Source organism: Triturus cristatus, chromosome 3_2 (genome assembly GCF_964204655.1).
Source record: "Triturus cristatus chromosome 3_2, aTriCri1.1, whole genome shotgun sequence".
NCBI lineage: Eukaryota > Metazoa > Chordata > Amphibia > Caudata > Salamandridae > Triturus > Triturus cristatus.
This window is the reverse complement of record NC_140584.1, coordinates 1,134,019,828-1,134,034,965: the sequence shown is the minus strand read 5'-3', so window position 1 is coordinate 1,134,034,965 and position 15,138 is coordinate 1,134,019,828. Positions and strand designations below refer to the sequence as shown.

The 15,138-nt window shown below is 51.8% G+C and overlaps 1 protein-coding gene across 2 annotated transcripts in view; it reads right to left on the bottom strand.

Annotated features, from left to right (window-relative positions):
• SGSM2 (small G protein signaling modulator 2) overlaps window positions 1-15,138 on the bottom strand; it is a 1,127,811-nt gene that overhangs the window by 374,126 nt on the left and 738,547 nt on the right. For both annotated transcript variants that reach the window (XM_085649947.1, XM_085649948.1), the window contains exon 9: window positions 5,573-5,640. In XM_085649947.1, the coding sequence (XP_085506073.1) occupies window positions 5,573-5,640 (68 nt within the window). The remainder of the gene's footprint in view (window positions 1-5,572; window positions 5,641-15,138) is intronic.

Below are 15,138 nucleotides of genomic sequence, written 5' to 3'. Positions count from 1 at the left end.
TAAACAGTAAATACACTTACTGTGTGGGTCCTCAGAGAACAAACGCAGTTTTCCACATGAAGAGCATGGTCTAAACAAAGATTTCTTACTAGAAGACATCCTCACTGACAAAACTGAGCAGAGCTCAGGGAGACTCCCTGTCACACGACGTGCGGTAGAAAATCTGAGGTGAGAAGCTCTGAGGAGAAGGTTCTAGAGAGGGGCTGACGCCTGATTGGCTGGAGTTCGGACTTACATAATGACAGAGATAGACTACAAAGGTCTTTTGTCTCTCTCCATTGTATTCCTATGGAGTTTTTCTCTTATAGGTACACTATGTGTGTTTTACACCTATATGCACTAATTATATGATTACTTATGTATATATTTTACTATATATATATGTATATATTGCTATTTTATTTACCGTGGGACTCCCACTCCGACGACGGGGAATATTCAAGCATGTGAATCTATGAAAGACACCCTAATACTGGAGAAATAACTTTCTCCTGTGTGGCGCACCAGTCCACCCCATTCCGCCAACGCCCCACAGTTGGAGGTTCAGGGCATTTCCCGGAGGCCGCAATGTCTCTTTTGGCCACCACCATAGCTGTAGTGAAGAACAGTTTTTCGTTGCGTGACCCGTCCAACCCATCAGTGATGCCAAGGATCGTGTGCTTGGGGTTGTGTGGAAGCCCCCACCCTAGAACCTCAGAGAGTTCTTCTTCGATGCCCTTCCAAAATCCTGCCAGGAGGGGACAGGCCCAAACCATGTGGAGGAAGTCAGCGGGGTCATAGCCACACCTGGTACAGGCTGAGGACGGATAAGCCCCGCGCGGTGAAGGCGTACAGGTGTGAGATATGCGGCACGTAGATAGTAGAGCTGCACCAAGCGCAGCCTAGCGGAGGCGGTGACCGTTCTGGGGGCCATAAGGGCGTCTCGCCAGTCCTCTTCTTCCAAGGGGCTCACCCAGTCCTCTCATTGCGTCCGCAGTCGGTCTAAGGAAGTCGGGTGTTGATAATCAGTATGCGGGAAAGGCCACCCCTCCCCAGGTCCCCAAACATAATCTAGGCTTCAGGTGGGCTATGATCTGGCAACCGTGTACCTGTTGCGAGGTATGAGCGTAGGGCATGCCGCAGCTGGAGGTAGCGAAAGAATTGCGAGTGATGCAGCGTGTACCTGGTTTGGAGATATTCGAAGGAGGCATATGATCCCCCACCCAAATTTCCCCCAGCTGCGTGATGCCTATGAGGTCGCAAGCTTCAAAGCCCTGAACCCCGGTCACTTCCCTGAGCCAGGTCCATGCCACAGAGGTGTATAGTGGGTCAGTGTGTGTGTCCAGTTGGTGTGCCGCAGTACTGCCCGCCAGGCCAGTAATACAGAGCGTGTCACCTCCGGAAGACGGGAAGCAATCGGGGTCCCATATAGAAAGGATTGGATTCTGGCAAGGCCCAGCTCCCCAAGTTCGAGCCTGTAGGCCGGATCGGACCACCCCCCATTGAACCAGTCATGTATGGAGAGAAGTCGCGTGGCTAATTAGTATAGATAAAGGCGAGTCATCCCCAAACCCCCGAACGAGGCGAGCGCTAACCTAGACCTACCCTTCCCGCATAAGAACTTGTTGGCTAAGCCGCCAAGTTCACGGAACCAGGCCCTGGGAAAGCACATGGGGGTGTTCTGAAGCATGTAAAGGAAGCGGGGGAGCACCATCATTTTGAAAAGTGCCACCCTCCCCTGGGGTTGAGGGGCAACGACTGCCACCGCTGGAGATCCGCCTTGGCTCGCTTCACCAGTGGAGTGACATTGAGGGCCCAGCTGAGCTCAAGCAGCAAGGTCACCCAGATCCCCAGGTATTTGAATGATTGACGACGTAGAGGTATTTTGGACTGCCAGTCAAAGCATTCTCGGGAGAAGTGAAGGGGAACCAGGACCGATTTGTTGGGATTCAAACAGAGGCCTGAGGCCCGTTCGAAGGACTGCAAGATACGAAGACAATGGGGGCCAGACCGGGCAGGATCTGCCAAGTAGATGAGAACGTCTGTCCACGGCGCCTGCCGGAGCGGTTACGTTGGGACCGGGGAGGTGAGAGGCAAACAGGTCCGCCCCCGCCCCCCCCGGTGCGGGGCTCAGTCATCAGTGTACAACAGGCGTTCCTCCGTCGCCCAGGTCCAGGCCTCTGTTGGGCTGTCGAAGAACAAGGCCTTGTTGGCGAATACCACTCGCAAGTGTGCCGGGAAGAGGAGCTGGTAGTGGATATTGAGTGCCCTCAGCTTTTGTTTAACGTCGTCGAAGGAGCGGCGCTGGCTCTGGACCTCGCGGGTGTAGTCCGGGAAAATCTTGATAGCGTGATTTTCGTACAGGAGCCGCTGCTGTTTGACAGGATGGCATCCCGGTCTTTGAAGTTAAGGACCCACATTATGATTGGTCGGTGGGCCGCACGCGGTGAGAGGGCTTAGGGGCCAGGGACCGATGGGCCCGCTCAATCGTGAACCAGGGAGAGAGAGAGCCCTCAGAGACCCATGATCTGAGCCATTTCTCCAGAAAGTCCACCGTGCGGCCCTGCTCCGCCCCCTCCGGGAAACCCACCAGGCGAAGATTATTGCGTCGGGACCTGTTCTCTGCATCCTCTGCCCGGCGGTGCAACTCCTGAGTGTGAAATTGAAGGCGGGCCACCTGCCCCTTGAGCTGCTGTACATCGTCTTCCACGGTGGTGATACAAGTTTCAGTTTCCTTGATCTGGGCGTTGGCGTTTCGGAGATCTTGCCGGATAAGAGTTATGTCCACGCGCACCTCCGCGATCTTGCCCTCCACCAAGGTTTGCGAGGATAGTAGACAACTCCGCTGAGGGCGGTGGCTCCTGTTCTGCGGTTCCCCCAGGTGTGCCTGCCTCCAAGGTGGTGAAACGGTCCATTTTGGTTTGGGTGGCAGGAGCCTTTGCCGACCTGTCCGTCCTGCCCATGGTGGCACCCCAAGGAGCTGCAGTGCCCGGGTACCCTGTAGGTGGATCCTGCAGTGGGGGTAACCTGTGAGCCCTCGTGGGAGGCCCGAAGTCAAGCAGGTGGGACAACCAACACCGAGGCACAATTGGGACCAGATCGCCGCCGCCCGATGCGTGCGGCCGACTCCGCTGTCCCGGACAAAGTGGGTCTTCGGGGGAGGGGAGGGGGAAAGTGAGGTGACTAGAGGCCAGGCCCCAGCGCCGCAGACAGGGCCCCATCGGACAAGGCTGCAGTCCTTACAACTCAGGCAACAAGTCGCCCCGCTTCCAGAGCCAAGATTCCTGGGTGTGACGGCGTGGGGGAGGTGCCGCTGCCCACGGCCACTGCCCCGCGCCACAAATGTGGACCAACGAGCCCTCCCAAACACCAAACAGGTACCGCTCGGTGCGTGCGGCCGAAAGCACCAACAGCAGGTCCTCAATTGTTGATGCGGCCTGGGGGGGGGAATCAGGATGTAGCAGTAGGGTAGGGAGGGCTCTCCCTCATGCTCCAGCACAGTCTCCCAGGCGAGGACAGCCCATCCGTGGCCCCCAAGGCGGTAGAGGATCCGCCGTGTGGTCTAGGCCACTCGGTTCTGCGGCCGATATGGAGAACCGGGTCAACCTCAACCCAGGGGCCGCCGCATGGCCCAAAGTGTGGTATCAGGACCCTGTCAGCTCGGAAGGTGAGGCGGTTCCAGCAACGTACCCTCCGGGGGGAGAACCAGTCTGGCAGGGCAATGAGGGGGACCGCTCAGGGCCGCCCCCCCCCGAACAGTGGCTGCCTGCGTGCGCGGCAGGCTCCACTCAACTGTCCCTGGACCCCATCGCCGCCAGGACTCACCCACTCCAATGCTCGTCCCTCCACAGGCCCGCAGTCGCCAGCGAACCCTCACCTCGCCTCGTGGCTCACAGCTATACTTCGCGGCTCCTGCAGCCCGATATGGTGGTCGCTCTCCTGATCACTCCGCCAGAGGGGCCGAGGCACGGGCGGGCTCGATAGCCTCAGGCGTCACTCGCAGCGCCACTTGTCACAGCGCGGCTCCGGGCCTCCAAGGATCAGGCTGGTGTGCATGGGGGGGAGACTGTCTCCTTTTCCCCAGCCGCCCGACACCGCATGCAGTGAAGCGGCCGCGCCACAGGAGGGCCGGGCGCCAGCAGCCGCATATAAGAGGCAGCGAGGAGAGCAAGAAACAAATCCAGCAACAAGCCGGGCCGTCGGTCACAGCGGACCCGGGGGTCAGTGTCGGAGAGCCCCTCAGCTTTCGGGGCCGGGCGCCGCTTCTCGTGGAAGATGGCAAAGATCGTCCAGGGATGCGATCACAGACCGGGATCCGCCATTTTGTCCGCTGCACTCGGCGGGCCGGTCCACTGCTTCAGGGGGTCCCAGTGTGAAGATCTGCACCCCTGGACGTTCCGCCAGAGCACCGTGCCAGGGAAGGAGATACAGGTCCTGATGGCTCGTTGTAGGCTAGGATTACGGGCGGATGGTGGAGGGGTCCCGGAGCACTCAGCAAGCCACGCCCTTCTGTTAAGTTTAAGGCTTACGACATTGCAATCGCACAAAAACTGGTGCACGGCTGTCCCCTGCGTGAGTGCGTACATTCATGATATGGTCCCATATCTCTGCCATCACAAGCATTTGAAACATTCATGAGCAATTTTAAACTGGGAACTTTGTCAATCTGAACATCTTTTACTATGCATATGATATAGAGTTTACGTAACAGGATAATAGCAACCATTCACATTCTAGGCACCCACCGGTCAATAGATCTCTTTATGGAATACACCTCGGCAATGCGCCCTTCCCTATTCTAAGTAAATTATAACTGGTAAAACAAACTACTGCTGAAGAATTTCAGACAAACAAATGGGCTGAGAGGGCATCTCCACTAGGCCACTATATAGGACCTTATGTATGAAATGGTCTTTCCTATTCTGTTTCAATAGGGACATGCATAGTCCCAGATACCTAGTGACTAAGGCTGATTCCATGTTTTATATTATGTTAAAAGCCTCCCTGGTGATTTGAATTAGGACTTACTGTTCAACTATTTGAAATTGTTGAGTTAGTGGGAATATCTTCACTTGAAATATTATATTTGTATGATATTATCGCTACTATCTTCCAACTATCTATAATACATGGTTTACTACATACTGTATGCTATCTTTATCATCTCCTCCCTAGTCCACCTTATCTATTTCTTCCTTTCCAGGTTTTATGAGTACCTCAACTATTGTATCTTTTGATATCTGTATTATCCTTTTTATATTTAAAAATCTGAGAGGTAATATTTCATAGTAATTTATTGTGTGGCCATAATTTGATTTGTTTATACTCCTTTTTTTATGTATTGTTTATAAACTGACATGTACTTCTCAATAAACATGTACCAAAAAAAAAAGCCTCCCTGGTGGACCTTTCCAGCTGAGAGGTGCCTGCGCGCTCTCCTATGGAGTGCGGCTGTCACCTGAGTTAGTGAGAGAGTTGGGGTGCTGAAGCACTTTACCCAAGAGCCACAGCGGTATCAGGGTGCCCTGATCTCGCCCTCTGAATGCCACAGGTGCATGCACTGGTTTTGAAAAAGAAATAGAGGAATACTCACGCTTCTGGTGACAGTGAATGCAGACGATCTGACTGATGGGCACCACCAAAGCATAATCCCAGAAGACACTGAAATGAAGAGAAACAAGCAGTGAGTGTCTGGAGGCACAGAGCACTGAGTGAGCACACCTCTGGGTTCCAGCAGGGCGTGGGAAACACAAGGGAGAGGTCTCACTGCTGCTGCTGTTCAGCCTGTAAGGCTTTAGGACAAGAGGTATCAGAGAAGGGGAAGGAGAAGGGGAAAGAGGGAAGGATGGCGGGAGGGTGCATGACAAGGCTAGGCCCCTGATCCTGCTCCAGAGTCCCCGGAGATATGGATACCGTGTCAAAGGAGCAGGTCCCCTGCAAGTCTTGCTTGCGACACAGGACAGAGCACATGTGCCTCCCTGGGGTGTAGGCAGGACGCTCTCTTGCGCAGGGAGTACCTTTGACTCGTCACTGTGCGGGTCTGGGGGTGCTATGAAGGCAGCAAGCCCCCCATCTCAGAAAATAGAGTTGATCTCAACTGCATTTCAATTTCACACCATTGCATCGTCTGACCACTGCATCACCTGACCCCTAAATTGCCTCCACTACTAACCACTACATCACCTCCACTTCACCAGACTACTACATTATCTTAACTACCAAGAACACTATCGCATCGACGACTAACTACATCATCTCCGCTACTAACCAGTACATCACCTCTACTACTAAACACCACAACTAATCACCACATCACCTCCCCTGCTACTCATTACATCACCTCTACTACTGACCACTACATCACCTTTACTACTGACCACTACACCACCTCAACTGCATCACGTCCACTACTAACCACTATATCACATCCCCTGCTGACCACTACATCACCTCTACTACTGACCACTACATCACCTTTACTACTGACCACTCATTCACCTCTACTACTGACCACTACATAACCACTACTACTGACTACATGACCTGCACTACTAACCACTACATCACCTCCAATGCAACTGACCACTACATTACCTTCACTACCAACTACACCATCGCATCAACAACTAACTACATCACCTCCACTACTAACCAGTACACCACCTCTACTTCTGACCACCACATCACCTCTACTACTGACCACCACTTCTAATAACCACATCACCTACCCTGCTAATCAATACATCACCTCTACTACTGACTACTTCATTACCTCTACTACTGACCACTAATTCACCTCTACTACTGACTACTAATTCACCTCTACTACTGACCACTATATCACCTGTACTACTGACCACATGATCTCCATAATTAACCACTACATCACCTCTACTATTGACCCCTACATCACCTCTGCTACTGATCACTACATCACCTCAACTACTGACCACATGACCTCCACTACTAACCACTACATAACCTCTACTACTGACACTACATCGCCTCCACTACTGACCACTACATCACCTCTACTATTGACCACTACACCACCTCTAGTACTGACTACTACATCACTTCTACTACTGACCACTACACCACCTCAACTGCATCACATCCACTACTAACCACTATAGCACATCCCCTACAGACCACTACATCACCTCTGCTACTGACCACGACATCACCTCCACCACTGACCACTACATCACCTCTACTACAGACCACTACATCACTGCTACTACTGGCCACTAAATCACCGCCCCTACTAACCACTACATCACCTCTACTACTGACCACAACTTCACCTCCACTATATTACCTCTACTACTGACCACTGCATCGCCTCTACTACTGACCACTACATCACCTCCATTATTAACCACTACATCACCTCTACTACTGACCACTATGGCACCTCTACTACTAAATACTACATCACCTCTACTACTAACCACTACATCACCCCTGTTACAGACCACCACATCACCTCTACTACATCACCTCTACTACTGATCACTGCATCACCTCTACTACTGACCACTACATAACCACTACTACTGACTACATGACCTGCACTACTAACCACTACATCACCTCCAATGCAACTGACCACTACATTACCTTCACTACCAACTACACCATCGCATCAACAACTAACTACATCACCTCCACTACTAACCAGTACACCACCTCTACTTCTGACCACCACATCACCTCTACTACTGACCACCACTTCTAATAACCACATCACCTACCCTGCTAATCAATACATCACCTCTACTACTGACTACTTCATTACCTCTACTACTGACCACTAATTCACCTCTACTACTGACTACTAATTCACCTCTACTACTGACCACTATATCACCTGTACTACTGACCACATGATCTCCATAATTAACCACTACATCACCTCTACTATTGACCCCTACATCACCTCTGCTACTGATCACTACATCACCTCAACTACTGACCACATGACCTCCACTACTAACCACTACATAACCTCTACTACTGACACTACATCGCCTCCACTACTGACCACTACATCACCTCTACTATTGACCACTACACCACCTCTAGTACTGACTACTACATCACTTCTACTACTGACCACTACACCACCTCAACTGCATCACATCCACTACTAACCACTATAGCACATCCCCTACAGACCACTACATCACCTCTGCTACTGACCACGACATCACCTCCACCACTGACCACTACATCACCTCTACTACTGACCACTACATCACTGCTACTACTGGCCACTAAATCACCGCCCCTACTAACCACTACATCACCTCTACTACTGACCACAACTTCACCTCCACTATATTACCTCTACTACTGACCACTGCATCGCCTCTACTACTGACCACTACATCACCTCCATTATTAACCACTACATCACCTCTACTACTGACCACTATGGCACCTCTACTACTAAATACTACATCACCTCTACTACTAACCACTACATCACCCCTGTTACAGACCACTACATCACCTCTACTACATCACCTCTACTACTGATCACTGCATCACCTCTACTACTGACCACTACATCCCCTCCACTATTAACCACTACATCACCTCCCCTACTGACCACTAAATTACCTCTGCTACGGACCACTACATCACCTCCACTACTGACCACTACATCACCTCTACTATTGACCACTACACCAGCTCTAAAACTGACTACTACATCATTTCTACCACTGACCACTACACCACCTCAACTGCATCACGTCCACTACTAACCACTATATCACATCCCCTGCTGACCACTACTTCACCTCTACCACTGACCACTACATCACCTTTACTACTGACCACCAATTCACCTCTACTACTGACCACCACATAACCACATGACCTGCACTACTAACCACTACATCACCTCCACTGTACTTGACCACTACATTACCTTCACTACCAAATACACCATCGCATCAACGACTAACTACATCATCTCCACTACTAATCAGTATATCACCTCTACTACTAAACACCACAACTAATCACCACATCACCTCCCCTGCTAATCATTATATCACCTCTCCTACTGAGCCGTTACATCACCTTTACTACTGACCACTAATTCTATGTCAGGACCGGAGGCTCCGATTATGCTTCTCAATCTTTACTAGAAGCTCACAGCAGCCAATAAAAACAGAGATAAAAACCACGTGACAACCATAGAGTCCCGTCCATATAAGGTCCCTGTCAGCACATAGAGTCCTCTTTCTTTGCTGCTCCGCAGCCAGTTAAGTACCTTATATTTTCTCTGTCTTGAATGTGGTAGTATTGTTATGATTAATGGTAGTGTGGCGTTTGTATGCCCAAGAATATTATTTCTACTACAAGGTGCGCGCAGGCATAGGTGCGCGATCGCTACTAGCGCGACTCCTGTTCTATGAGGTTTTACCTCGCTGCGGCTGATTTTGCTATTGTTTGTCTTTAAGGGTAACGCGCTGCGAGCGCTTACCGGTTGCCGTTTGTCTCGTTGGGATCATTCCCTCGGAACGCTCGGTTTCTGTGGAGCGGGAGGTTTGGAGGAGCGGGGACGCGCGTCTGCCTGACGCGCAGTCCTCTTTTGTTGTTGTGTGAGCCTGGGCTAGCGCGCATGCGCGGCGGGCATTTTTGCCCGCGAAAGTGACTGGGGCTTAAATCGAACACCGGAGCAGCGTGTTGAAGCTGCTTATAACCCACATCTGTGCCGTTTCAGGCAAAAGGCTCATCTTTTGGCTCCTCAGACGCCCCTCTGTTTATGCATACAGTGGGGCTGTATAATTCAGCATAGGCTTTGCCTAGAGTGGGGTGTTGTGCAAGCCCTCCCTCCCTCCACATCCTAAAATAAGCAGTTTCATTCACCGTTGGTGACTGTGTTGGGGCTTGCCTGGGGTTACCACTCCCCCTGACCTCCTTTGTGAGAATATTGCTTGTGAGCTTGTCTGAAGTCACAAAGATTCCTCCAGGGTCGTTGATTGCTCACTGTGTGACAATATGTCTGAATACTATGAGGAGGATTATTACTATTATGATGAAGACTTCTCAGGGTCTATGGAATATGACCTCGTGGAGGCATTGGACGCGGGTGTCCAGCAGTCGGTCAATTCGGCTTTGGTTAGAGCGATTGCGCCTTTGAAGCGCCATCTTTGTTCTTACGCAAAACAACAAGGCTGGCTTCCATCGTCAGCTCCCCGGGCTAAATCTGGGGGTAAAGGAAGGGTGAATCCCCACGCTGCGGATTTCGCTAAGCTAGCCAGATCGATGGCGGAGCGGAGCGTTCTACTCCTAATAGGGAGGCTGCAATTACAGAAATCTCCCAGGAGGATGATGGTCGGGACACCTCCCCTGACCCTACCACTGACGAGGAAGAATCCCCTCGTCCTTCCAAAAAGGCAAGGAAGGAAAAGCATTCTGGTCCGTACTCATCACCTAAGGTTCTCACGTTCGAGCCAGCAGACATTATTCATCCTAATTCCACATCCTGGCTCCCGCCCCAAGAGGTGGCGGACTATGTCCAGTCCCACCTGCGTCAGGCGTTTGACACGGATGTGCGGGCACGACTACGGTCGGAGTGCCCCAGACCTGACCTGGCGGATAAGGTGGCGGCTACCCCGGAAGTAGACCCGTCTATGCTGACTTACTTGAAAAAATATTCTAAGGATCCTAAGAAAGGCTTGGACAGGTCCTGGCGCTCCTGCCAAGATAAACTACTGGACGTCATAGGGCCCCTGACGAAGATTCTCGAGCTCGGCTTTAGGGCCAAAGAATCCGCCATGGCACTTAACCCGGATGAATTGATTGGCTATCAACGGAGCGGCGCAGATCCATCCTCTTAAAGTTGGACCCCAGGCTGGCCGAGTTAGCCACGTCGGAATCAGGGCCGCTAGCCCAAGGTCTCCTGTTTGGGCAGCCTTTTCTAAAGGAACTCACAAAGTTTGTTGCCACATTTAGTGGGCTTGACAAGGCCCAGGGTTCTTTGAAACGGGCTTTCCGCCCGGTTTTTGGCAGGGCCGGACGCTTTCGCGGGCGCTCGTTCGGCCGGGGGTATAACCAAGGCGCCCAACGCGGCCAACAAAGAGGAGGTTATCAGGACAACACCGCCAATACCTACAACTTCTACCCCTCGCGACGTTCCAGAAACAGGTTCCGTAAAGGTGGCAGATTTGGAGGAAACTCCGACAACCAGCACGATGCCGGAAACTCAGGTGAGCCTCATTCCCTTTTCGGAAGTGACATTGGGGGCAGAGTGGCATATTTTCTAAGCAAATGGCGCAAAATTTCGCAGGATGCATGGGTGTTACAGACTGTACAAGGATACAGGCTGGAGATGTACGCCTCCCCGTCACAGGCCTCTCGCCCTCCCCCTCTGTATTTTTCCCAACAAGATCAGAGCTTTATCGCGGCAGAGATCGAGTCCCTATTGCAGAAGGGCGCAATTGCGCCCTCCGTGATACACCCTCATGGTTTCCTGAGCACGGTTTTTCTCGTAGAAAAGAAAGGGGGCGGCTCCCGGTTGGTGTTAAACCTCAAAGAGTTCAACTCGTGGATTGTTTACAGGCATTTCAAGATGGAGGGTATCCATCTGCTCCGCGATCTTCTCCAGGAAGGAGACTGGATGGTCCGTTTGGACCTGAAAGACGCGTACCTCTCCATTCCCATTTTCCCCCCCACAGGAGGTTCCTGCAGTTTGTCTGGGGAACGGTATGCTACGAGTACAAGGTCCTTCCGTTCGGTCTGTCGTCGGCGCCGTGGTGCTTCACGAAGCTCCTGAGACCGGTGGTGGAGTCTCTCAGGGCCCGAGGAGTCCGCCTCATAATTTACCTGGACGACATATTTATTTTGGCGTCCTCCCCTCAGACGGTACAAACGCACCTCAATTGGGCGATCAACCTGCTACAGGGTTTGGGGTTCATTGTCAACCCGCAGAAGTCAGTGTTAACTCCCTCTCAGTCCATCGAATTTCTGGGGTTTCTGATCAATTCCGTATCGTGTCAACTCTTGCTGCCGATGCCAAAGGTCAGGGCAATCAAGAAGGAGTTGCGATCGACCCTGCGCAAGCAGACGACGTCCTTGAGATCGTTAGCCCGCATAGTGGGGCTCCTGGCTTCTTCCATCCAAGCGATCTTCCCGGGCCCCCTCCACTACAGGGCCCTTCAGAGGCTCAAGATCCGCCATCTCCGAAAAGGCCTCAGTTACTCAGAACAGATACCTCTCTCAGAGAAGGCGAGGCTGGAGATGGATTGGTGGTTACACCACATGGAGGCCTGGAACGGCCGGGCGCTTTTCGGATCGACCCCGGATGTGGTAATCGAATCGGATGCCAGCCGTTGGGGTTGGGGAGCCCGGTGCGGCACGTTGTCCACGGGTGGTCGCTGGTCGCCGGAAGAACTTCAATTACATATCAACTGCCTGGAACTGCTGGCTGGTTCCTTTGCGATCAGATGTCTTTCGCCTCAGAAAGCAGATTGTTGTATCCTCCTCCGGATGGACAATATATCGGCAGTACGTTACGTCAACAAGCTGGGTGGTACCAAGTCACGAATGTTGGCGGAGATCGCCAAGGACTTCTGGCACTTCTGTCTGCAGAACAGAATTTCGGTTGTTGCGGAATACCTGCCCGGTTCCAGCAACCAAGTGGCGGATTGGAATTCTCGCCATCTGCAGGATTCCAGCGATTGGATGCTGTTACCCACGGTGTTTCGGCACCTGACCCATCGTTGGGGCCCTTGTCAGATAGACCTATTTGCGTCCCGACTGAACAGACAAGTTCCCCAATTTTTCAGTTGGAGGCCGGATCCGGAGGCGTTAGCCACGGATGCATTCCTGCAGGAATGGCCGAGGTCTCTCTGCTACGCATTTCCCCCGTTCCTCATGATTCCACGAGTTCTAGCGCGAGCAAGGGCTTTTCAGGCAGAACTAATTTTGATCACCCCTTTATGGAGGGCTCAAGCATGGTTTCCGGTATTGCTAGACATGAGTTGTGCGAGTCCGATTCTTCTTCCCCAGTTGCAGAACCTATTGCTGGACCCTCTTCAGAATCCTCATCCTTTGGTGGCATCGGGCCAGCTTCCACTCGTTGCTTGGCGGGTTTCAGGGACAGGTGGCGTGTTCCGGGCCTTTCGCGAGAGGCTACTAACTTCATCAAAGAAGCTTGGTCGGCCAATACCCACAAGCGATATGCCTCATCTGGGAAAAGATGGAGTGATTGGTGCGTTCAACGGGACGTGGATCCCGCTAAAGCACATGTGTCTTTAGTGGTCAACTTTTTAGCCTCTATGGCTTCCTCTGGGTTAGCATACAGGACGGTCAACAACTTTCGATCCGCCATATCGGCGGGGCATTTACCGGTAGAAGGTAAACCCATTGGGGAGCATCCTTTGGTATGTAAATTGCTGAGAGGAGTCAGGATGGCGAAACCCCCTTGCCCAAAGTACTCTCACCTGTGGGATGTCTCTCTTGTCCTTAGATTCCTAGAATCCTGGCCATCCAACAGGTTCTTGTCGCGTAAGCAACTATCGGCCAAGCTGACTATGCTCTTATGTCTCGTTTCTTGCAAACGGGTTTCTGACGTCCGAGCGCTTGATTTGGCGGGGCGTAGATTTACCCCGGAGGGGGTGACATTCACTTTGTCCAGGAGAACGAAGTGTAACACTGCTTCAGTCACGTACCCGAGTTTTCCTAATAATCCTAAACTGTGTGTGGTGCAATGTATTAAAGATTACGAAGTAAGTACTGAGGAATTTCGTGCTAATATGCAAGGACAGTTGCTTATTGCTTTGCAGAAGCCGTTTCGCCCAGTGACTCCAGCTACCTTATCGCGATGGATGCGTTGGCTCATGGGCGAAGCAGGGATTGATATCTCCAAATTTGGAGCCCACTCTGCACGCGGAGCCATGGCCTCGAAAGCATTTGGGGCGGGGGTCAGCCTGGCAGACATTATGAGTGCGGCTGACTGGTCTAATGAAACTACTTTTAAAACGTTTTACTATAAGCCTATTGTCAATGTTGCTTCAATGGTGGTGGCTCAGCTTTGAACAAGCATAATCGGAGCCTCCGGTCCTGACATAGAATTAAAAATTTGCGAACATTCGTGACAAGAATTTTCAATTCTATTAAGGACTACGGAGGCGAGGATTATCCCACTCGGAGATACACAATGTCTGGTGTAATGTTATGGATTTCATAGTTGCATTTGCTGTTATGATGATTTATTGATTTGATCATGCTATGGATTGCATTGCTTTGTGTATTTTCCCACCCTAAGTATTCGTGATGTACTGCTGTTGTCACAAGCGGCTTTTACGGGGTGTTTCCTTTCTTTCAGGTACTGACAGCAAGTAACCCCGGCTATGGTTTGATTGGACGCTTCGCAGTTCATTGTTCCGCTCTCAAGCGAGTTATATGGATCGGGATCCAGTGAGAAGTTCGGCCCCGTTGGGCGCACAGTTCGTTGGTTGAAGCAGGCCCTAGCTATCGGTGATCCTCAAGACAAGGTCGTGATTGGACTTTTTCTACTGTTACAAAGAAAGAGGACTCTATGTGCTGACAGGGACCTTATATGGACGGGACTCTATGGTTGTCACGTGGTTTTTATCTCTGTTTTTATTGGCTGGTGTGAGCTTCTAGTAAAGATTGAGAAGCATAATCCTCGCCTCCGTAGTCCTTAATAGAATTGAAAATTCTTGTCACCAATGTTCGCAAATTTTTAATTCACCTCTACTACTGACCACTACATAACTGTTACTACTGACCTCATGACCTGCACTACTAACCACAACATCACCTCCACTGCGCCTGACATTGATATTACCTTCACTACTGTTGGACCCGGCCTCGTAGAATGGCCCTGCGTGCCCCCGCACCACCGAAACCTGGTACATACAGCCCAAGCCCCCGGCCCCGCCGAACCTCCCCACCAGGACACACGCACCGACCCGGACATCCCCGTCCCGGGCCTCTCCCCTTTCGGCCACCCCGGGCCCGCGTGCCCACTTCATGCACCAAGATGGCCGCCCGGCCCCAGCGCGACCCGGGCATAGAGGCGCCACTCCGGCTGGAGGACATCCCGCTTCCAGGGGATGAGAGAGGGAGGAGCAGTTTCTATCGCACCTCTGAACTCCCCCGGGACGATGG